The sequence below is a fragment of the Alosa alosa genome, chromosome 4, assembly GCF_017589495.1.
Source record: "Alosa alosa isolate M-15738 ecotype Scorff River chromosome 4, AALO_Geno_1.1, whole genome shotgun sequence".
NCBI lineage: Eukaryota > Metazoa > Chordata > Actinopteri > Clupeiformes > Clupeidae > Alosa > Alosa alosa.
The window spans coordinates 29,661,100-29,682,576 of record NC_063192.1 but is presented as its reverse complement, the minus strand read 5'-3'; the positions used below and the strand labels follow the sequence as shown (position 1 = coordinate 29,682,576).

The 21,477-nt window shown below is 39.1% G+C and overlaps 1 protein-coding gene across 2 annotated transcripts; it reads right to left on the bottom strand.

Annotated features, from left to right (window-relative positions):
* Positions 1–124: 124 nt before the first annotated feature.
* Positions 125–6,654, bottom strand: idh3g (isocitrate dehydrogenase (NAD(+)) 3 non-catalytic subunit gamma). 2 transcript variants are annotated; one of them, XR_007193455.1, is made up of 15 exons: positions 6,495–6,654; positions 6,107–6,154; positions 5,543–5,554; positions 5,298–5,395; positions 5,032–5,147; positions 4,850–4,910; positions 4,577–4,709; positions 4,334–4,467; positions 3,727–3,829; positions 2,493–2,639; positions 2,179–2,273; positions 1,903–1,963; positions 1,484–1,627; positions 1,139–1,157; positions 125–1,075 (listed from the first exon to the last, which is right to left on the bottom strand). XR_007193455.1 is itself a non-coding variant. In XM_048242207.1 (14 exons), exons 1-13 carry the CDS (start codon positions 6,579–6,581, stop codon positions 1,526–1,528), a joined length of 1,197 nt encoding a protein of 398 aa, XP_048098164.1. In that variant the 5' UTR covers positions 6,582–6,654; the 3' UTR covers positions 125–1,157; positions 1,484–1,525. The 2 variants fall into 2 exon arrangements, 1 of the variants encoding a protein (XP_048098164.1); XM_048242207.1 differs by having other exon boundaries at positions 125–1,157.
* Between the last annotated feature and the right edge of the window lie 14,823 nt (positions 6,655–21,477).

Here is a 21,477-nt window from a genome sequence, read left to right as displayed (position 1 = left end):
TCAATTAAAAACTCAGTTAAAAGGAAGTGCAGCTTGAGTCTTCTAACCTGCTACTGGTAACCTGCACAGAGCTAAATTAACTAGAAACCCAAGTCAGAAGAACAAATTAGCCTACACAGAGGAGTAGATGAACCAAGGTTTTATTTAGACTTCTGCACAGTTCTGTTATTCCAGTCATGCGTGCTTTAGCTACATTGATGTTCTGGAAGCCGGTAATCTTGTATTAGATTAGATAAATTACAAGATAGCTTCTTTAGGATAACGGATAGCTTTTAGATTACTTTTAAAATAATTTATTGATACAATTTTGAAAGAATAAATAAAAACAGGTTTGGTATTATGGCAGTCATTGATATTTGCCCCCATGATAAAAGGTAAGCACTGTTCATTTAACAGGGTACTTGTGACAGTCATGATCAAAACATTTACGGTACAACAATCAGACAAATGTGGTGGAAACAAAACGGAGTAGGCAAATAAACCAATAACATAAGGCCATGCAAACAAATCAAAAGGTGAAAAGGTCACTTAATACCTACAAAATGATTTCCTAAGACCTTACGTGACGTCCTGGCGTCTCCCTGGTGGGGAGAGGTCAGGAGAGAGCCAGTGGAACAGAGGGTGGCAGGGCACCAGGCGAAGTCCGACACCGCTGTCCACAGCAAGGGTTGCGAGGTGAAGAGGAATGAGCAGCAGAGAGGAGGGGACCGGGGGGTAAGGTCAGGCGTCAAGCCGTTCACATTTACAGCCGAGAGGAGCCCAGGAGTGGAGAGTGAACTGGAGCTGCCCTGCTAGATTAGATTTCCGCTAGCCAATGTAAACCTTGGTGTAATTGGACCACCATTAAGAACTACAAAATAATGGAATTGGGCGAGACGTTGAGTAAGGTCTGTTCTGATGAAAAGTGTACCTTGGAATGTGATATGAAAACTGAAAGGCAACTGGAGAATGGACTGCTGGCTACACAGCACTACGTTTCAAAGTGTTTTGAGAAAATGAACAAAATGATTACCAACCATGCTGTTATTGGAGAGCACTGAATCTCTTTCTCAAACACACACACAGACACTTTGGTGCTTGGTCAGTCACAAGGGAAATTCATGGGTGAAAACGCATTCATTTGAATTAAAATTAAAGTCTTCTTTAAGTAGTTTGATCTACAGGAAATGGGAGAGAGAGAGGATTTTAAGAATTTAAATTATTTTTCAAATGTGTAAATACAGGCACACACTCTTGTGACAGTGAAACTCTGAAACTTTTCCATTTGGAATAAGTACTGTGGAGTGTAGCTTTTAAGACTTTTAAGGAATATTACACACAGTTACATGTACTGAAAACTCAGACCATCACATCCTGTCTGGTTTTAAAAAGTAATATGATTACATAACACGTGTAATTGTTACTCTCCAACACTGGCTGCCCTCAGTTTGCGAATAAGCTGTGATGGTTGTGTGGATGGTGCCCTATCAGCAGGCTTGCCCACCTGTGTGATGGTCCTGGAGTTGACACATAGGGAGCCAAGCATTTAGAGCTCAGTGGTAAGGGGCCCAGTGCTCTGGATGTTCTTCATGATGGAATGAACCACCTCCGAGGTGGTGCCCTGCCCCCCGATGTCTGGGGTGTGCAACTACAACGATCAAGAGAGGCAAACATCAATTCATTAAAAATCTTACACCACCTTCCATACTTGTAAACATACAGACACTAGGAGCATAAACAGTGCATGGGGCTATCTGGGGCTTCTGTCAAATATTATACACGCTTCAGACAAAGAGATAAAGTTCCATTATTAATGGCGTTTCCATTTCTAGATTTGGCTGGAAATTATTAACACCTGAAGGTGTCAAAATATTTGAACAACCACAACCTTTCAGGCAGGCTCTTATGAGTGATGCTCCTTACCCGAGTCTCATTCATGGTCTGAAGGACAGCGCCGCGGATCATACTCGCATACTCATGAAGCCTGGAAAAATCAAGAGAAGGTTCCCCAGTTATCACTTAAAAAAACAAATACACATTCAAAATTTACAAGGTCATGCAGTCAAAATGTACAGTTTGGATTCAGACTGTAGTCAAGCCTACAACTCTGACATTTCAGAAATAGTGCTTTGTATGGTCAGTAAAATAAATACACTCAGCAAGGCTTGGAAATCTGGACACACGGAACGTGGAGCTCACTTGAGGTGATCCAGCATGAGGCAGCTGGCCAGCAGCATGGCGGTGGGGTTGGCGATGTTCCTGTCAGCAATGCTCTTGCCTGTGTTCCTAGTGGCCTTGTGGACAAAAGAGAGTAGCCATCAATCTGACAGCATGCCTAGCCAGCCAAGAGAACACCAAGCTGGTAAAAACAAGTACAGGGGCCCTCGTATTGGGGTGGGGGTAGATTTCATTTCAAGATTTTCTGCATGCTGCTTCTCACTATTATCATTATGCAGTTGAGCTTTCCTATGTACCCATGTTGTGCACTGGCAATAACATACTAACGTACTCACGGTCTCAAAGACAGCGTAGTTGTTGCCGTAGTTGGCCCCCGGCACCAGACCAGGACCACCCACTAGTCCAGCACACACGTTGCTGACCACATTGCCATACAGGTTGGGCATTACCATTACATCAAACTGTTGAGGCTTGGACACAAGCTGAAAAGAAAAAAACACCACCAACACCTTTTAAAACATAGTACAGTGTTTCCCATACATTGACTTATTTATGGCAGCCCACCACAATATCAACATTGACCACAACACAATGATTTTCCAGGTTGTACTAAATTGTGCTTAAAGCTGGTTAGCATCATAACCATGCTACGCTAATTTGTTAAAAACTGTTGCATTCAAGTTAATTCTGCACACCTACCACCACAAATAGAATTCAATTCAGTAGGAAACACTGCAGTAATAGCACACAGGTTTTAATAATGCTTACAGGAATTACTATTCATTTAATAATGCTTACAGGAATTACTGTTCATTTAATAATGCTTACAGGAATTACTATTCATTTAAGACAATTGGAGAGGAAACGTTACAATGAATAACTGATAGCTGATGTTCACTATTCACAACATCACGGCCACTTCCGGTTTGGGACAACTTGGTGAAAGCAAACGCATGGACAACTGAAGTGAATTAAACAATTACACCGAATGTTCAGCCATTTAGCTGGGTCATTTCTTTATGAGCCAGCTGGTAGTTTGTAGGGGCACTCAAGTCAATTCAGCTGTCGTCCACTTCATACTGTAGAGCTTTTGCCATTCTATATAGCTCATCAGATAGTTCTGTAACATTTTAAATGAGCAACTGGAAAACCACATGGTTTTGTCCTCACCGAGTGCAGCCGACTGCACTTTATGTCAAGAGGAAATGATGTGTCTGCGATGTCATACAAAATAACAACACTTCCTCTACTACAGCTTTACATCTACATTTTCACTTTGCATCTTTTACCACTGTAAGATTTTTTTTTGGAGGCAGATAATTTTCTTAATCTTAAAGAAAATTCTTTGTTAATACTTAACAAAATCATTTTGATGCCAAACAGTCAAAAATTTCACACAATTTCCAATACACAACCACTACCCAGTAGCAAGTTGTGGCAGCTATGCTAAGGCATGTCTATGAGCCATTTTCTGGTTAACTGCTTTTAAACAATAACACAGTATTGCCTCAGTAAACAAGGAACCACATAAATATAACAAGATTCATCAAGGTGGATGGCAATGCAAACCTGCATAGTGGTGTTGTCCACAATCATGCTGTCAAAGGCGATGTCTGGATATCCAGCGGCCACCTCCTTACAACACTGCAGGAACAGGCCGTCCCCCAGCTTCCTGCAGGCCACGGAGAGGAGAGGAGAACAGTGACCTTCTAGCTTTACATCTTCTCAATAGGTCAATTAGCAGATGCTCCCGTAAGAAGCCATTCAAAAAAATGATACATTAAAACACCTCTTCTAAGAGCAATTCTTACAAGAAGCATAGAATGCAAGAACATGCAAGACCATATGGAGAGCATCAGGCCAGGTTAAAAGCACAAAATGTGAGTTAGCAAGTAACGGGAAAATAGCACAATCATATCAAGATAACTGTTAATGAGTGAAAATATGAATAATCCACTTCATGAAGCATATGAGGGGAAACAGGAAGAGGCTGATCATGGTCATCAAGATACATCTTAATGCACAGTGCTAGAATGCACCTAGAGTGTGCATGCATGAGTGTGTTTGGGGGGAAGGTTATAGGCATGCACGAGTGTGTGAGTGTGTTTGGGGGGGAAGGTTATAGGCATGCACGAGTGTGTTTGGGGGGATAAAGGCGTAGAGTAGAGCGACTCACATGATGTTGGCTTTGTGCACAGCTGTGACCCTGCGCCGGCCCTTCTCGCGGGCCAGTTTGAAGGCGTACTCAGCGATGCGCAGGGAGTTGAACCTGGTAATGATCTTCAGACTCTCCACCACACCAGACACACTCTGACAGGGAATGACAGAAAATATGCAGTGATGATAAGAGAGGCTGTGTGTGTGAGTGTGCGTGCGTGCGTGCGTGCGTGCGACTGAGTGAGAATACACAAAGACTTACCTCGTGCTCCAGACTGCTGTACTCTCCCTCCGTGTTCTCTCGGATGATGATGATGTCTATGTTCTTGTGGCGGGTCTGGACCCCTGGGAGGGACTGACAATGCATCACATTGGCAAAGAGGTCCAGAGTTGTGCTGAGAGAAATATAAGGGGAAGACTGAGGGTCATTGAGGTCAACACCAACAGAAATCCGTCAAAAGCATATAATTGTCATAGATTTTCTGTACATGTATATCCATACATAATATAACATGAACTAATCCAATAATCTTACCGGAGAAGGTTATTCCTAGATTTAACGGATGGTGGCATAGTGTGGTTGGTTTCAATGTTTCCTACAAACAAGGTATATGCGTTGAACAATCAAATTCATGTCAACATGAAAAATCACTGTATGGGAGTTAAACTGAAGCGGTCATTTCAAATAATATGGGAATCAGCTTTTATTGTTCATACCCTTAAGAGCCACTCCATTGCGACGGATGGCAGTGATGGCATTGCTGATGTTTTCCTCAGCGTCCTGAGAAGAGTTCACATTCACCACTTCAAAGTCCACAGGAACACAGCTGAATCTTCAAAATGATGACAACATGACAGTTATAACCACAGACACTGACACAGCTACAATACAAGTACACCACCTCAAGAGCTTCTTGAAAGCAGTCAAATTCCTGTGGGTCAGTTTGGCTCTAACTTTAGCTTCACCAGCTCACTTCGCATACCTGAAGAGTTCCCTCACATGGTTGAGCAGCTCGGGTCCGATTCCATCTCCAGGAATGAGGGTCACAGTGTGTCGACCGCCATACTTTGCAGGGGGTGGCTGAGGTAGTGACCAGTTCAGAATTAAACTCAAGACAACAATTCTTCTAGTGTATTTGACTGTCTCGTGAATATGAACAAGACATTGAAATATGGTTATTGGAGTGTTGAGCTGTTTAATGTTGTTAAATGCCTGGCTGGTACTTACAATGATTGGGCCCTTTTTGAAGACAGCAGACGGAAGGAGAGAGAGAGAACCAGTCAGTAGAAAAAAAGGCAACACACCAGAACTTATGAGTAAAGATGAAAGATAAGATAACAGCTCTAACACGGGTTGCATCTACCCCAAGGATAAGGCCTAGTATCAGAAAGAAATGAGGACAGAAACTGAAACTGATTCTGGAACAGGTTCAGTCTTGATCTGACAAAACCATTCTAGATCAGGGTTTGATCTGTTCCAGAGTCCTCCGCAATCTGAGTTTAGGACTATTGAAGAATGCTGTAGCAGCCCATATTACCAGGGGGGCAGGAGGAGTAAAATGTGAGGATGCGGAGTGGTAGTTACCAGGGGCACAGTGGGAGTGAAGGATTGGTAGGCATTATTAGGCAAGGTGGACTGGGATTGGGTCAAATTCTTCCTCCACCTCATTAACCGCAGTAGATCTGCAAGCCAATTTTATTAGGATTGGCCCTATCCAGAGCCAGGGATCTGGACATCAGAAGACATCCTGATTGTGTTAATAAAAAACAAAAAAATAAATAAGAACCTCACCGTGTACGTCGACTTCCCTCGGTGACAGTTGACCACAGCACCGAACACCTGTAATCAAACGAGAGATATCTTGTTGGTTAATGGTTAGAAGCTAACGTTACCTGGCCCTGAATGATGAACTAGCAAACACTAGACACCAGGTAATGCAAGACTGAGTGAGCTGTATTGTGTATTTATGTCACCGCGGTTATTACTTGGGCTGACCGGACGACAGACCATTAAAGAAAATCTTCGTTAGCTAACGTTAACGTTAGCTTATTGCTAACATCAACCAACCACTCGGAACTAACTGACCTTGCATTGGCTCGTGTGGGGTTAGTCGGGAAACGGGTTACTCCGTTTTCATTATATGCTTTTGATAATCATTTCAGATGAATCAGAGACTTACTCTTGCTGAATTTCCCAGTCGTCCACCCCAAAGGCCCAATGGTTTCAAGGCTTGAGAGAGAGAAAGCACAGTGCTGGAGGCTGCCATCTTGGTCAGAGTGCGGAAGTTTGATTGACACAACAACCAGTCGTAAAGAGGTATAGGCTCCTCCTGGGTCTCACCCTATTTTTTACAGTCTATGGTCTCACCAGAGAATGTCTCACTACTAGACCACCCGACACAGCAGATCAAGTTATGTATTTTTCTCTTACTGTTCTGTAAGAATCCAAGTCAGGAATTCATATCATCCCGCTGTTGTTTCTACTGTAGCCTGTATTAAAACAAAGAATGTTGATCAATTTTGAATGAACAATATAATTGTACTTACTGTCATATAGGCTACTCTAAGATAGCATATAACCTAGTAAGTGGTTTTCAAGGCCTACTGGGCTATGTAATCTGACCATTAGGGTTTTTTGATAATGGTAGCCTATATCTGAAAACGTTCAGGGCCCCAAACTGTATAAGTTCACCCAGTTTCATGCCTTTATGAAAGAATTGGACCTAATTTTCACATACCCCCTGTAGCCTACTATGAAAGTTCAGTAAAACGGTAGGCAGGCTACAGTTTTTAGCCATTGACCAATGCACAATTAATGCCAATTTTGATCATCTGAGAGCAGCATGCAAAAATGAATAAAAACACGAGGGACAAATAGAAATATCAAACAGAAAAAGCATTTTAAGTGGATATATATGGATTTTGTGTGAAAAACTGAAACATGCCTATTTCTGAAATTGACAATAATAGTGTAGCCTATTGCAATAGTTGACAGTGTTTGTGTCACCACTTTTTTTAAATCTGGCCTGACGTTATTCAAGCCTCATCAATGTATCTTGTACATAATTTCCATGCTACTGAACTGCTTTTCAGGAACTGTGAAAAGTAGTGTGCAAGGCCTACACGTTTCTGAGCCTTGTAGGCCTATATTTCACACAGAGAGTAATTAAAGGGACACCAGGCAACATTTTCGTGTTAATTAATCATCTTCGTAAATTGGTATATGGTTAAATGACTCATTACAGGGCGAATGAAGACTCTCTCGCCCGCCCCTACTGCCTGTAAGAAGAATATCCCACTTGCAAGTTCAGTGTTTCCTACCCGCCGACCGAAGCAGGATCAGTTTACATCCTGCATACAGCACAGAGGCAGGCTAACGAAACTCTAGCGAATGTTGCAAACGTGTGTATAATGGCAGAGCCAGTGAAGAAGCAGTGAAAACCCTTGACGGAAGATGCAAAGAAAAGGAAAAAAGCTTCAGACCGAGCGAGGGGGTTTGAGAAAAAGCATCAAGCTTGCCTGGTGTCCCTTTAACTGGTAAGAAAGACTGCTTATGAAATATCAAAACTGGGCTGAGTTTGGCCTTATCACAAAGGTGATGGGCAATTCCATGCAAAGGTCATCCTTACCATGGAAAAAAAAGTTGTGCATACGCAAATAGAACTGTTGTTAAAATCTTCATTTAGGTCTATATATTATTGTTTGTAACTGATCTGATTGAATTTGATGGAGAATGACACTCTTTTCACATCATAAATATGGTGTGCAACCATACCAGAAACAACATTTTTCACATGGTAATATTATACATATTTAAAAAGTGGATAAATGGACCCAAGGTTCAAACAAATTGTGTAATTTGACAAATTCCACATTGATATGGGAATGGTAGAGCAATGTCTATGCTCAGCTTGCCTTTAAGAGTGCAACTCCTTACATTTGTAAGGCTTTTGTTTTTAAGTCAGCAAGTTCCATGGCCATGTCACATCCATAACGTTTTATAGGAAAAGTTTATGCTACACATACAGTGTTGATGCGACAATTTCCATAGTGTCTGTGCAAAGCTGATTTATATGAATGTAAAGTGTGATGACCAAATTGTGCCCCTTTCTTACTTTTAAAACCTTTAATGGTGCGTTATGGATGTTACATTATGTAAATTTACTTTATTATACCTCAAAGCCGATAAAACGTCTGTTCTGGTGGCATGTCAGTTTCAATGCATTTCACCTTAGTGTTTACAATTGACATTTCAAAGATTATTAGGTTGATCAAAGCCACAGGGAGGCCTCGCCTAAGCATTAGCAAAACAAACATAATATTAAAATACCTCCAGTGATTAGCCTAGCCATAGCCTATTTTCAAGTGGCCTAATAAAAATCTGAAAATCTGAGCGATTATCTTCCCGTAACTGTCATACTGTTGTTGTACAGTAACTGGATTATCGTGTTAGCTGGTGAAGATGGCTGACTTTGCAGCTGGAGTTAACATAGCAACCTCCTTCTGTTGCAGATCTGTTCAGCCTGCCGTTCATGTCTGCTTAATACATAGTTCTCAGTAAAATGTCAAGTTTTTGCCTGAAATTGCACTGTGCCTATTTTGGGGTCAACCATCAAGTGCTGGACCTCTATAGAAAGCTGAGAACCTGTAGCTTTCGTAGGAAGCAGTCAAGATAACTGTGTGATGTACTGACAAAGAGCTACAGAGGCTAGAATATAGTTTTTTTCTTTCTGCGGGATTACAAGCATCTCTGAACTGACCACATTTCAGCCCTCTAGGTCACTTGATATCCCTTAGAAACACAACTGAGCCCTAGCACCAGGTCTTGTGAAGCTGTGTGCAAAAGTTGATCAATATAGAATGAAAATATGAGTGCTTTAGACTATTATTTGCCAAGGTATGCCCATGCGTTTTGTAAAATCCCTATGGATACTCCCCATAGGACTTTTTGTTATCCAAAATGCATGCTGACAATCAAATTATTACTGCACATGAACCCCTTTGTGTAGAAGCATAATCCTGGTCTCAAATGAAAGGTAACACTTTGAGGTTTCTTGTGGACTATTTAGATTGTATGTCAGGTGTTCTGATATAGACTGACTACACAAAATATGGAATAATTACAAAAAAGTCTCTATTTTTGCATTTACTTTGTTGGTTCAATGAGTGTGTATAAGATAGACTATACATCTGTACAACTAATATTGGATAATACAACATGAAGATTCAATTTCTATGGATTCTTGTGAATATTTCAGTACCCAATATGAGGCATCTACTTATTGTGCTGCAGCCAGAAGTCAGGGTATCACCAAAAGCGGAGGAGAGGGAGGGGGGCATTTTGGATCAAATTTAATTGAGACATAATAAAATTAATCTGAGAATGTAAAGCACTATACAGATTGTACATGAAAAAAGTTGTGATTTTTGGATTCCCAAGAGCCAAAGCTTTGAAATGGTGTATAACATTACTATGCTACATAGCAATATGGTGCATACAATTGATTTAGAATGTTGGGGGGAGGTGGGGGAGGGGTAACCATCCCGCCGGCGGGACACTGAAAGTTATTTGGTTAACACAGTTTCATTTTAAATGACGCGATATGCCAGCATTTGAAGTGTCAGGTCCTCTGTAGCTAATACCCACAGAGTAACATGAGTAACGGCAGCAATAAACTAGATGTACCGCATAGCGGTACAAAATATGACCGCCTCTCAGTCCTGCATATTCTCTTCGCAAAAATAAATCACGCTTGTCAATTTGTCTCCATCTCCTACTCCTGCAACTCATGTGCGTGTAAATGAGTGTGTGTATATGTGAGTTTGCTTTTGTTTATAAGAGTATGTCTGTGTGTCTGTGTGTGTCTGTGTGTGTGCATGTGCGCATGTGCGTATGCTTGCCTGTGTTTGTGTTTATGTGTGTGTGTGTGTGTGCATGTGCATGTGTTTGCATGCGCACATGCGTATGTGTGCCTGTGTGTGTTTATGTGTCTGCATTCATGTGGGTGTGTGTGTGTGTGTGTGTGTGCTTGCCTGTCTGTATGGGTTTATGTGTGTGTGTGCTTGCCTGTCTGTATGTGTGCGACTGTGCGTGCGTGTGTGTGTGTGTGTGTGTGTGTGCGTGCGTGTGCGTGTGCATGTGTGCACGTGCATGTACTTTATGGGTGCAAATCACAAATTAGTGGGTATGGGTTAGGTTAATGCGGGCTCTTGACACTAACATACCATAAATATTTTGTCATCTTGGGTGCAACGGTTCAGGTAGGGCTAGTTATTTAGGGGAGTGGCCACTAAGTATCATGTTCCCTGGTGTTTCAGTAACCCGGGAATCACTGACCAAAATGGATGACGGTAAAAGAAAAAAATTAATTCCTTTTTTATATTTTAAATGACTTGTTGTCCTGATTCTTCCTGTGGATCTTAGTGGGCACTGAGGAAGCAATACTTTCATTGCTAGTTTTTCATGATTACTATTTCAATTGTTTCATATCAAAATTCACTACTTAATTATGTGTTTTATGTAGTTTGTCGAGGACTGGTTCAGACACGTCACATCCATAACGTGAAACCGTCACATCCATAACGCCAGTTTTTCCTACATAATGCATTACGAAAATGACGCATAGTTTCAAAAACACACTTTTTGTGTGAAAACCTGTAATCTCTCACAAAAGTGTGTCCATTTCTTGTCACATCCATAAAGCTGATAAAATGGCTTGTATTCTTAGGATGAAATTGATTATATGCAATTTGAGGATTTCTCAGTATTCAGAGGACAGATGTTACATTAAAATGTATGCAAATTAATTCACTGATACTAATTTTGCCCCCACTTTAAGGCATTTTGTTTACCAATATGAGTCCAATTTTCACATCCATAACGCTGGAACTGCCCTGATACAAGGCCTTGTCACTTGTTGAGATAATGGGCAAATAAAGATGAATGTTCCACAATCTTGCATACCTCTTTAAACGGATAGTGTAGAAAGGCATTGAATAACCAGTCAGGTTAGGCTGTTGGTAAACTCACATTCATGTAGAAATAAAGATATCAGTAATTAAATTCCTTAAGCTCAAGAGACAGCTCAACTTTAAATAATATATTAAATAGTAGTAATTAAAAAGTTAGGCCTATATTAATTGCTAATAAAAGACTTAGCCTTTTGTGTGAGTGAGTATTAGGAAAAAAGATGGGTAGGATTGATGGGGAAAATAATAAAATAAATAAAATAGGTATTCACATCCAGTTGTCATTGACTGTGTGTAATAAGCAATATAGTTATGATATGATAAAAATTATTTCTGTCTTGTCTTGCTTGATTCAGTCTAGCCCAGCCATCACCAAATGGCGGACCGCGGTCCGATTCCGGACCGTGGCGTGATCCTATCCGGACCCAGACGTTTGCAATAATAGCCTAATTTAGATTTTCACGTAAGATGTCAAAGCTGCGCTAAATGTTTCGTTGGTTAGGATAACAGCATTTACTTCAGGAACCATAATTACAGTGCATTTCTGTACTGTTCTTCCTAGGCTTCTTATTCTTATTACAGTGCATGAAAATGCACTGTACTGTTCTTCCTAGGCTTCTTCTTATTCTTCTTCTTTTTCTAACGCGTTTAATGCAGCTTCAACCGTTTAACGTAGAAACTTCATTCAAACTATGTTACGTAGGTCTTACTTAGGACATGGGTGCTATGTATTTTTCAGCTTTGTAACTTTTATACTTTTTAAACTATTAATTAAAAACTGTTCAAAATTTCCCCATAGACTTAACATGGGCTGATGACATCACAATAGAGCCGTTAAGCAATTAGAATCCTATGGCGGGTGTTCAGGCCACCTGTCCCAACTGCCAGTCTCAGGCTTTAAGCATACAAACTGGCCTATTAAGACTACACACCCTATTCAACTGCTTCCTCTGCCAAAAACTGTTTCAAAATAAAGTCCTCACTACAATATTTCACTGTTAAACAATTTAACCCCTTTAAACTACTGAACTTTTGAACTGTTCAGCCATTGTAACTGTTACTTGTCATCAACTATCCCAGATAGCAGGCGGGCATTGAAACTATGTAGAATCAACATTACATTGTCAACCATAAATCACTGAATCAATGTCGGGTTCGATGTTGATTTAACATCAGTTTGCACCCTCAGTTAATATTGAAACAATGTTGATTTATTAACTATAGACCAGCGGAATTTCAATTGTATTTCAATTAAAATAAATATTGAAACAATGTTGAAATTACAACCAAACTAAAGATCAATGCGATTTCAATGGTATTTCAATTCATATTAAACCGCAGTAAACCACTATAAATCTGGCAAAATATTGGGAAATTCATACCTGCTTTATCTACAGCCAGGATACATTTGGCTAGGCCTAGGTATGTCTGGTTTAGGCTACACAAGCTTGCATAAATAACCATTGACAACTTGTTATCAGTTTGAAAAGCAAGTGCATTTATTCACTCTTCTTCATTTATAAATTCCCGTGTGCTGTGCTTCCCTGCCATCTATTCAGTAGGCCTCACGGTTGCAGTCAGCCTGACCATCCCACACACACACAAGCCCACCCGATACCAAAATTCCCCTGACTCCCCATAAATAACAAACACACAGTATCATGCTGTAGCAACACTTCATAAACTGAACCCAAACATTTAGATTTGGACCTATAGGTTATTTATATAATCAGTATCGTAATTTCTGTCAACTATGCCGATCTCCATACATGTTCAGTAGCCTATATTTTCATTTAGTCAAGCAGTGACATGTGGTTTTAATCAGTGTTGGGCAAGTTACTTCAAAAATCGTAATATATTATGTATTACTTATTCAAAGTAATTCATTACATTATAATATTACTGTCTCTGAATTGTAAGGCATTACACTACTATTGTATTACTTTTAAAGGTGCCATGTAAAAATTGAGGTAAAAATATCAAAAAAAATGAGCTACACGCATCAAAAAAGAATGAGAAGAAATAAAGGCGTGATGTCATAAAAAAAATGACAAGATATAGTGCTGCAGAGAGATCAACCTAAATTAGCATGCTAAATTACTAGCCACAGCCCGACAGGTGTCATAATATCAGTTTAGACCATGGAGCGGTATCGCGGCAACATAACCGCCAGCCAAACTGCAATACGCGATGTTCTCGGTTGTTACTCTAGGATAGACCAACTCACTTTCTGGAGGTATACTGCCCCATCTTTTATGGGATGTGGAGTATGAATTGATTTTTTTTTGGCGGACATTACACATGGCACCTTTAAGTTACTTTTACCAAAATATCTGGAAATATGGATTTGGAATTCTAAATGCAGTTTATTATGCTTAATGTAGCTCATTGCACTTCTAATGGAGGGTGATGTGGTACAACATAATGACTGAGCTAGGCTTAAGGCTACAGTAGAATGCAATAGGTGCAGTGATGGCTCATGATGCAATACAAAGGAACAATCATAGCCAGAATTTTTGGTTAAAGAAGACAAAAGGTCAAAGTCTGGTCAATTGTGATAGAAATGCTGTAACTTTGGAGGCAGGCCTACTCATTAAAATCAACAGAGAGCCCACTACCTGTATATTGTAACCCAAAACTTAAAGACATGTCAAGATAGGCTACACAGTGCAGCTACTGGCCATTTTGGTGCCCTAACTGATGAAATACAGTATTAACCTAAGTATGTCATCATATGGCCAACTATAAAGATGTAATCTGCCTGTTCCCAGGGATGGGTAGTATTTCTGAAACATGTAATATGTGTTTCAAATGCAAAATAGTATTTTGTCATTTGTATTTTATTGGGTTGAAGGAAATGGCTCTGTATTTTGTATCAAAATACTTTATTGGTGTAATATTTTTGTATTTTAAAAATACTGCAAAATACTAAATGTGAAAACACAAAAAAAGTAGATACTACAGACAGGTGTAATGAATAATTGGTAATTAGGCAACAATAGTTTATGTTTATCGCAATCAGCTAATGTGAGAACAGCTGTGTTCAACAACACTTACAGATTTTCAGTGACGGCTATTGCTGAAGCATCAGCCCTGGTCTGAAGCACTGGTGTGAAGTGGTACGCAAGTGAAGATGAGCAAGTTGACCTGTGCAAGTTCACATAAGGACACTGACAAAGGCAACCATGTCCCATTGTCTCCATGCCAATCTTTAACAGAAAAATGTCAGATATCTCAACCACAATGACATCAATAGATGGTAAGGTGTTGACTGTGTTTGGATTCCCTTCCTTGTAGCATCACTGTAACAAGATTCTGTGATTTTCACAGCATCACTGCTGTTTTGGAGAAAAAATGTGTACTGTATTTGTGAATACAGTATGTTGCTGTAGTTTCGCTATGAATTATGGTCAAACTACAGTAATACAAATTTGCTGCGAGTCATAACACAGTAATAAATCTGACTCCTCCCTCACTTGTCAGCTTTTTGAAAATTTTGAAAAAACATGGCGGAAAATCAGTTGGGGTTTTCTGTTTTCTTTTTGCACATAAACACAAAGTTAAGCTCCCAGATAGCAAGGTGACATTGATATTATGTTGATTTTCCATCCAAATCATCATTTTGAAAAGATATTGAAAAGTCATGGATTTATGGTTTACTGGGAAATTTTGACGTGGTGATTGAAACGTGCACCGCGCGACGACGTTTGAACTGTCCGGCGGCGGGAGATCATTTTTCAGCAACAGTTCAGTCAGTCAGACCAACAGTGTTCAGCACTCTGTCAAGTTCGCAGCTCCACCTTAATGGTAAGCAAGCATTTATTTATGTAACGTTAATGTTTCATTGTGAAATTGTACTACATTAAATTCGGGCATGTGTACAGTCTATGTACGTTGTACTGTCTAACTTACAAACTCATCCATGCTTGTTGGATCAACTAAGTAAGTAACATTAGGCTGGCTATCATAGTTGCTGTTGCTGTGAAACGTTAACGTTTTGGCAGTCTCATTTATATTAGGCCTACCTTAGTTCTCAGTAAGTTACAGTTTATTATATTCATAAAATTTATATAAAACATTAAGCTAGTAGTGCTAGGTCTAGTATGTCACTGTCACAATGTTAGGCTGAAGATGATGTGCTGCTGGTTAGCGTTGCGTGGAGGTTTAGCTGCTACCAGCTAACTTATGTAACGTTAACTCATAAGTAATCAGTACATATATCTATGTGTTGCTGCAAGCAAACATCATCAATAGAGCTCACCCAGCTGGCTAACGTTAGCAGCTAAATATACCTTTTGAAACTGAGTTATGCTAACACCATCTTCAGCCTGGCATTTTGACAGTAAACTCAAAAAACATACAGTATATATATAAATGATTGTTCTAAAGTTTCACTTGTAAGTAGCCTTCAGTTTCAGTTGAAATTGTTATCTAACACTGTTTATCTTTTTTTCTTATATTTCTGCTAGGTGCTGCTTCACTTTGCTACTGGTGGTGGATCAGGCTGACTGCAAACGTTGGTCCTAACGTTAGGATGCAGCACACGAAAATTTCTAAACGGAAAAAGTGAATAAATGTACTTGCTTTTCAAACTGATAACAAGTTGTCAATGGTTATTTATGCAAGTTTGTGTAGCCTAAACCATACCTAGGCCTAGTCAAATTTATCCTGGCTGTAGATAAAGCAGGATATGAATTTCCCAAAATTACTGTATATAATATTACAGCACTGGTATTACTACTGTACTAAGTTACAGTATGATCCATAAGTACTGTGATTAAAATATGGTAGACAATTCAATACTGTATACATTACAGCACTGGTAGTACTACTGTAGTTTGCATTTACAGTATCAGGCATGGAGGTACTGTGATTTCATATACAGTAGGTGTACTGTAGAGTGAAATACAGCAACTTGCTGGTTATTTGCTGCCAGCAAGTTGCTGTAAATTTTACGTTAAACTTTTTACAGTGATCCTTTTCTGCATTCCACAGTGGGGAGAAGTTCACCTTGTTTAATTAAATAACAATTCTATTTCCTTATTAGCTGCATACTTGAGGTTGGAGATATTAAGGCACGTCAAAGTCTCTCACATACTGGAACTTCAAGATACATAGCGAATGATTTTCTTATTCAGTTCTGCACTGGACTTGAATTACGAATTTTTGGCACAGATACACAATTATGATTTTGGCCTATTGATTATAATGTGGTTAATTGAAAGCTCTGTCAGTCATTTGGATAAGCATCAGCTAGATGACTAAATGTAAATGTAAATTCTTGAATTATTCTTAATTTTGATCACACTACATGAACTTGCATATGGTATACGACAGGGGCCAAAATTATTATCTTTGATAACATAGTTAGCATAACTGCTAGCAAACATTAGAGCCATTCCAACTGTCAGTTATAGTCAATTATCTACCTAAATAATTTAACCATTTAAATTTTCCACCTATTTAACCGTTCAATTATTCCAACCATATTAAACCTTATCTACCAAGCAAATCATTTAACTATATAAACTATCCACCTATTTAACTGTTCAGTCATTCCAACTATATTAAACCTCATCTACCTAGCAACCAATATAGTTTGTTTTTACTCTGTATGATATTTTACATAATAGTTTTTGCATTTTCATGCACTGTATTTCCTTCAGGAAATGCTTTTCTAGTTACAGTGCATGAAAATGCACTGTCTATTCTTCCTAGGCTTCTTCTTCTTCTTCTTCTTCTACTTGGCGTTTAATGCAGCTTCAACCGTTTAGCGTAGAAACTTCATTCAAACTATGTTATTTAGGTCTTACTTAGGACATGGGTGCTATGTATTTTTCAGCTTTGTAACTTTGTCCCCATTGACTTAACATTATGATTATGACATCACAATACGGCCGTTAAGGCGAGACACTACAGGTGAATAGGGTAAAATTTTTAACAAGCAGATATCACTATGAAACTTCCCCAGTTGATTACTTACATTAATATGAGAAAAAAATGTATTACAAGTTTGCTGTAATTTAATGTTTACATATGCAAATTAGGCATTATCTAATTAAATATCGCTAATTTGCATACATTTTAAGGCACGAGAAACCTGAGCATTGGATACAGCCAAGTTCAAAATTATGTTTTCATTGTGTTCAGATATTAGATGGGAAAACATTTACAGAGGGATTTATGAATATCTACTTTTGTTATCCTGTAAATCAGAAAATTATGTCACTAGCCCTAAAAAATCGCTTTTTTCCATGTTTTTAGGCATAAAATGTCGTGTAAGTCAGGCTAGGAATAATATATCAACAAACCCCTCTGTAGAAATCTTCGACATATAGTTAGGCATAAGTCTAGAAAGTTTGGTGTATGTACGTGCTTCTGAAGTGGAGTTTTTGAGCTCAGAGTGTGAGTGGAAACTCATTTTGAGAAAACAGCCTTGAAAGACAGCCAATGAGATTCCGTTCTCAGCCTAGACTCGCCTTTGAACTTTCGCGATTGGTTACTGATACAAAGGAAGTGTCCATATATGGATCACATAGCGTGATACAGGAAAAACAGAGCTTTCAACGGTAGTACACATGTTATGTTTTGGACCACGGTGGAGGGAGTGCATGCAAGGTTAGAATGCTAACTTTTGCTGAATTTAGGAGAAATATACGAGGCAGTAGTAGACACAATATAATGAAATAAACACCTATATGTGTAAATCGGACTTTTTTGTTGTAGTAGTGTGATAGAATACATGCTAAGGTAACATACTAGCTCAAAATCTCGAAATTGACCAGTGCATGAAAAAACGATGTTTTCACCTGCCGTGTCTCGCCTTAAGCAATTAGAATCCTATGGCAGGTGTTCGGGCCACCTGGATCAACTGCCAGTCTCAGGCTTTAAGCATACAAACTGGCCCTATTAAGACTACACATCCTGTTCAACTGCTTCCTCTGCCAAAAACTGTTTCAAAATAAAAGTCCTCACTACAATATTTCACTGTTAAACAATTTAACCCTTTAAACTACTGAACTTTTTCAACTATGACTCCTACCCACTGTAGCTAGTTAGCTAAGTAACATGGTTAGCATAGTTAGCATGCTAGTTAGCATTTTTAGCAAAACTGCTAAAAACGATTAGCTAAGTCAGCTAAGTAACGTGGTTAGCATAGTTAGCATGCTAGCATGTTAGCATGCTAGTTAGCATTTTTAGCAAAACTGCTAAAAACAATTAGCTAAGTCAGCTAAGTACCGTGGTTAGCATAGTTAACATGCTAGTATGTTAGCATGCTAGTTAGCATTTTTAACAAAACTGCTAAAAACGATTAGCTAAATGGCGTGGTTAAGCATAGTTAGCATGCTGGTATGTTAGCATGCTGGTTAGCATTTTAACAAAACTGCTAAAAAGCGATTAGCTTCGTAACATGGTTAGCATAGTTAGCATGCTAGTTAGCATAGTAACTTTGTTAACATTATTATCTTTGTTAACATAGTTAGCATAACTGCTAGCAAACATTAGAGCCATTCCAACTGTGGGTTATCAGTCAACTATCTACCTAAATAATTTAACCATTTTTAAACTATCCACCTATTTAACTGTTCAGTCATTCCAACTATATTAAACCTCATCTACTTAGCAACCAATATAGTTTGTTTTTACTCTGTATGATATTTTACATCATATTTTTGCATTTTCATGCACTGTATTTCCTTCAGGAAATGCTTTTCTCGTTTCGCTTGCTGCTACTCAGCCATAGCCTAGAAATCTAGACGCGCCTCTAGCGGCCAGAGCTAGTCTAGCAACTCTCCGTTGGCTTGTGAGCTCGAGAAATCGAAACTAGCCTGAAACGAGCGAGGAGAGGAGACGGGACGAGAAACAATCAGATGGATATCTAAGTTAACGATAAGTAAGTTATTTTCAAATTATCGATTGCTCAAAGAGGAGAAAGCTAGACAGCGAGAACAGAGCTTTATATAACGATACGGGGGCAATACCACGCAAAACGTCCGTAAAGCCAACTAAATATGGATGTGACAGTTTTGTCGGAATTGCCCTGGACCTCTTCTATACATTCTGAGCAGAGGTGGAAAAAGTAAGAAAATATTTTACTCAAGTAAAAGTACCAATACCTTGATGAAATATTATTCAAGTACAAGTTAAAATACCGATCTGAAAATGTACTCAAGTAAAAGTAAAAAGTAGTTCATTTAAAATGTACTTTAAGTAAAAGTTACTTAGTTACTTTTTTGGGGGGGTGGGTGGGTACCAGAACAACTAGTTTTACCAGAGACTTTCTAATGAGGAGATACAGCACTCAAAAAATCCTCCATAATGCATGGGGTTAGTTTGTAACGTTGTCTACACATATCACAACCCTTCCATGGCAAAACGTCGACATATGTGAATACATTGAGCCAATCATGTGGTGTGTTGTAAAATACATTGAGCCAATCAAGTGGTGTGCTGTGAAGACATCGTGCCAATCCTCTTTTGTGATCTCGCTGCTGGAGCAAGATTGGTGTCGTGAAGCCTTATGCACACGCATTTCTGCCGAAATAGATGCACGATAAGTGCCCAAAAAGTGTTGCAATATGGCCGCCGAGTGGAGGTACTTGCCTGATAAGGACGTTGATAAATGGAGATCTATGTGAAAAATCACGGAGTTCTCCTTTAAGTTTGAGCAGTAGTTGATTTTCAAAGTTAGTTGTACTCATCCTTGGGTCGCTTTGCAGTGAACAGTAATCCAGAACAACTGAAAAGCCCCTCACAGGCAGCTGAGGCAGGCAGGCCAATGTTAAGTTGCAGAGAGTTTTTTTTTATATTTGGAAACGAGCAGAAGGTTCAGCAGATTAAAGGGTGTCGAACTGGTGGGGAAAGTGGGAAGTATAGGGCCCCAATGGAGGAGAGGGGCCCTTGAAAAGTGGAATACAGGGGCACAACATTTTTCACCAGGCATTGAAAGTAATAACTCAGGTAATCCACACATAAAAAATCCAAACAACTCCATAAGTAGAGTCAATGAAGTGGAATAACACAGGGAAAAAGTATTGAACACGCTAAAAAAAAGCACTAAGGCAAGGAAAGGGAAGGAACGAGCTGGAGTCTGTAAGTAGTTAAAGAGTAGTTATCCTTTCTATCTGTGCAAATTAATATAAACTTGGTTAGTAGCCTACATATCGATGGGCTATAAAAAGGTTTTTCATTACCAAGGTGTCACACAAGAAACATTTCATGATGGATGAAAGCAAAAAGCCTTTGCACTTTGGACCTGGACCTTTGCAACCTTATTGTTGCAAAACATATCAATGAAACTGGTCACAGATGCATTTCAAAACTTCAGAATCTTCCAGTAAGCAGCATGGAAGCCATTATCTGCAGGTGGAAGAAACATCACTGCATCATAAACCGGCTGGGATCTCCCATAATATTTCTGACCAGGGAGTCAGAAGGATAGTCAATTCAAGAGCCAAGGACCACTCGGAGAAAGCTCCAAAAAGACTTGAAGGCAGCCAATTCAATTCAATTCAATTAAACAGTTCTGGAAGTAACTAAAGATCAGGATTCACAAGAAGGACCTGGAATCTGTTTAGAACAATGGGCCAAAATCACACCTGATACTGCGACTAATAAGTTTTGTCATACAGGAAATGTCTTGAAGCTGTCATTACAAAGGCTTCCACAAAGTATTGAAGAAATTTCAGTAGGAACGTTCAATACTTTTTTCCCTGTGTCATTCCACTTTATTACACATAACTCTTATGTTTGGATTTTTATGTGTGTTAATAAAATGTGTGGTGAAAATTTCGAATATACTCATTGGAAGTTTAGGCTACTGAAAAACAAATTAAGCGTTCAATACTTATTTCCACCATATATTTATTTTACCTGAATATTTTAACTTACAAATTAAATGTCCAAATGAATGTAAGACGAAATGTAAAGTTTGACTGACTGGATTTTGTATACAAAACATAGTGAAAACTGTCTAGTTTGCTAACTACCACAGTCACGAGTTGGGTCGTCATTAGTGACATAGTCTGTCATTTTTAAAAAGTGGGTCCCCAGAAAAAAAGTTTGAGAAACACTGGTCTAAGGTCACTCTCACTCTCCCTTGCTAAAAAGCTAAATGGTTTAGTCCACCTGCACGATTCATAAGGTAGTCTATCTTTTGTTTATTTAGTTGAGCATCGCTAGTGGACCGCTAAT

Coding starts and splice junctions, on each gene's coding strand:
- idh3g (XM_048242207.1), bottom strand. CDS start 6,581: ATGGCAGCCTCCAGCACTGTGCTTTCTCTCTCTCAAGCCTTGAAACCA. Junction 3,830..4,333: donor GTGCACAAAGCCAACATCAT/GTGAGTCGCTCT, acceptor CGTGGCCTGCAG/GAAGCTGGGGGACGGCCTGT. Junction 2,640..3,726: donor TGGACAACACCACTATGCAG/GTTTGCATTGCC, acceptor TTTTCTTTTCAG/CTTGTGTCCAAGCCTCAACA.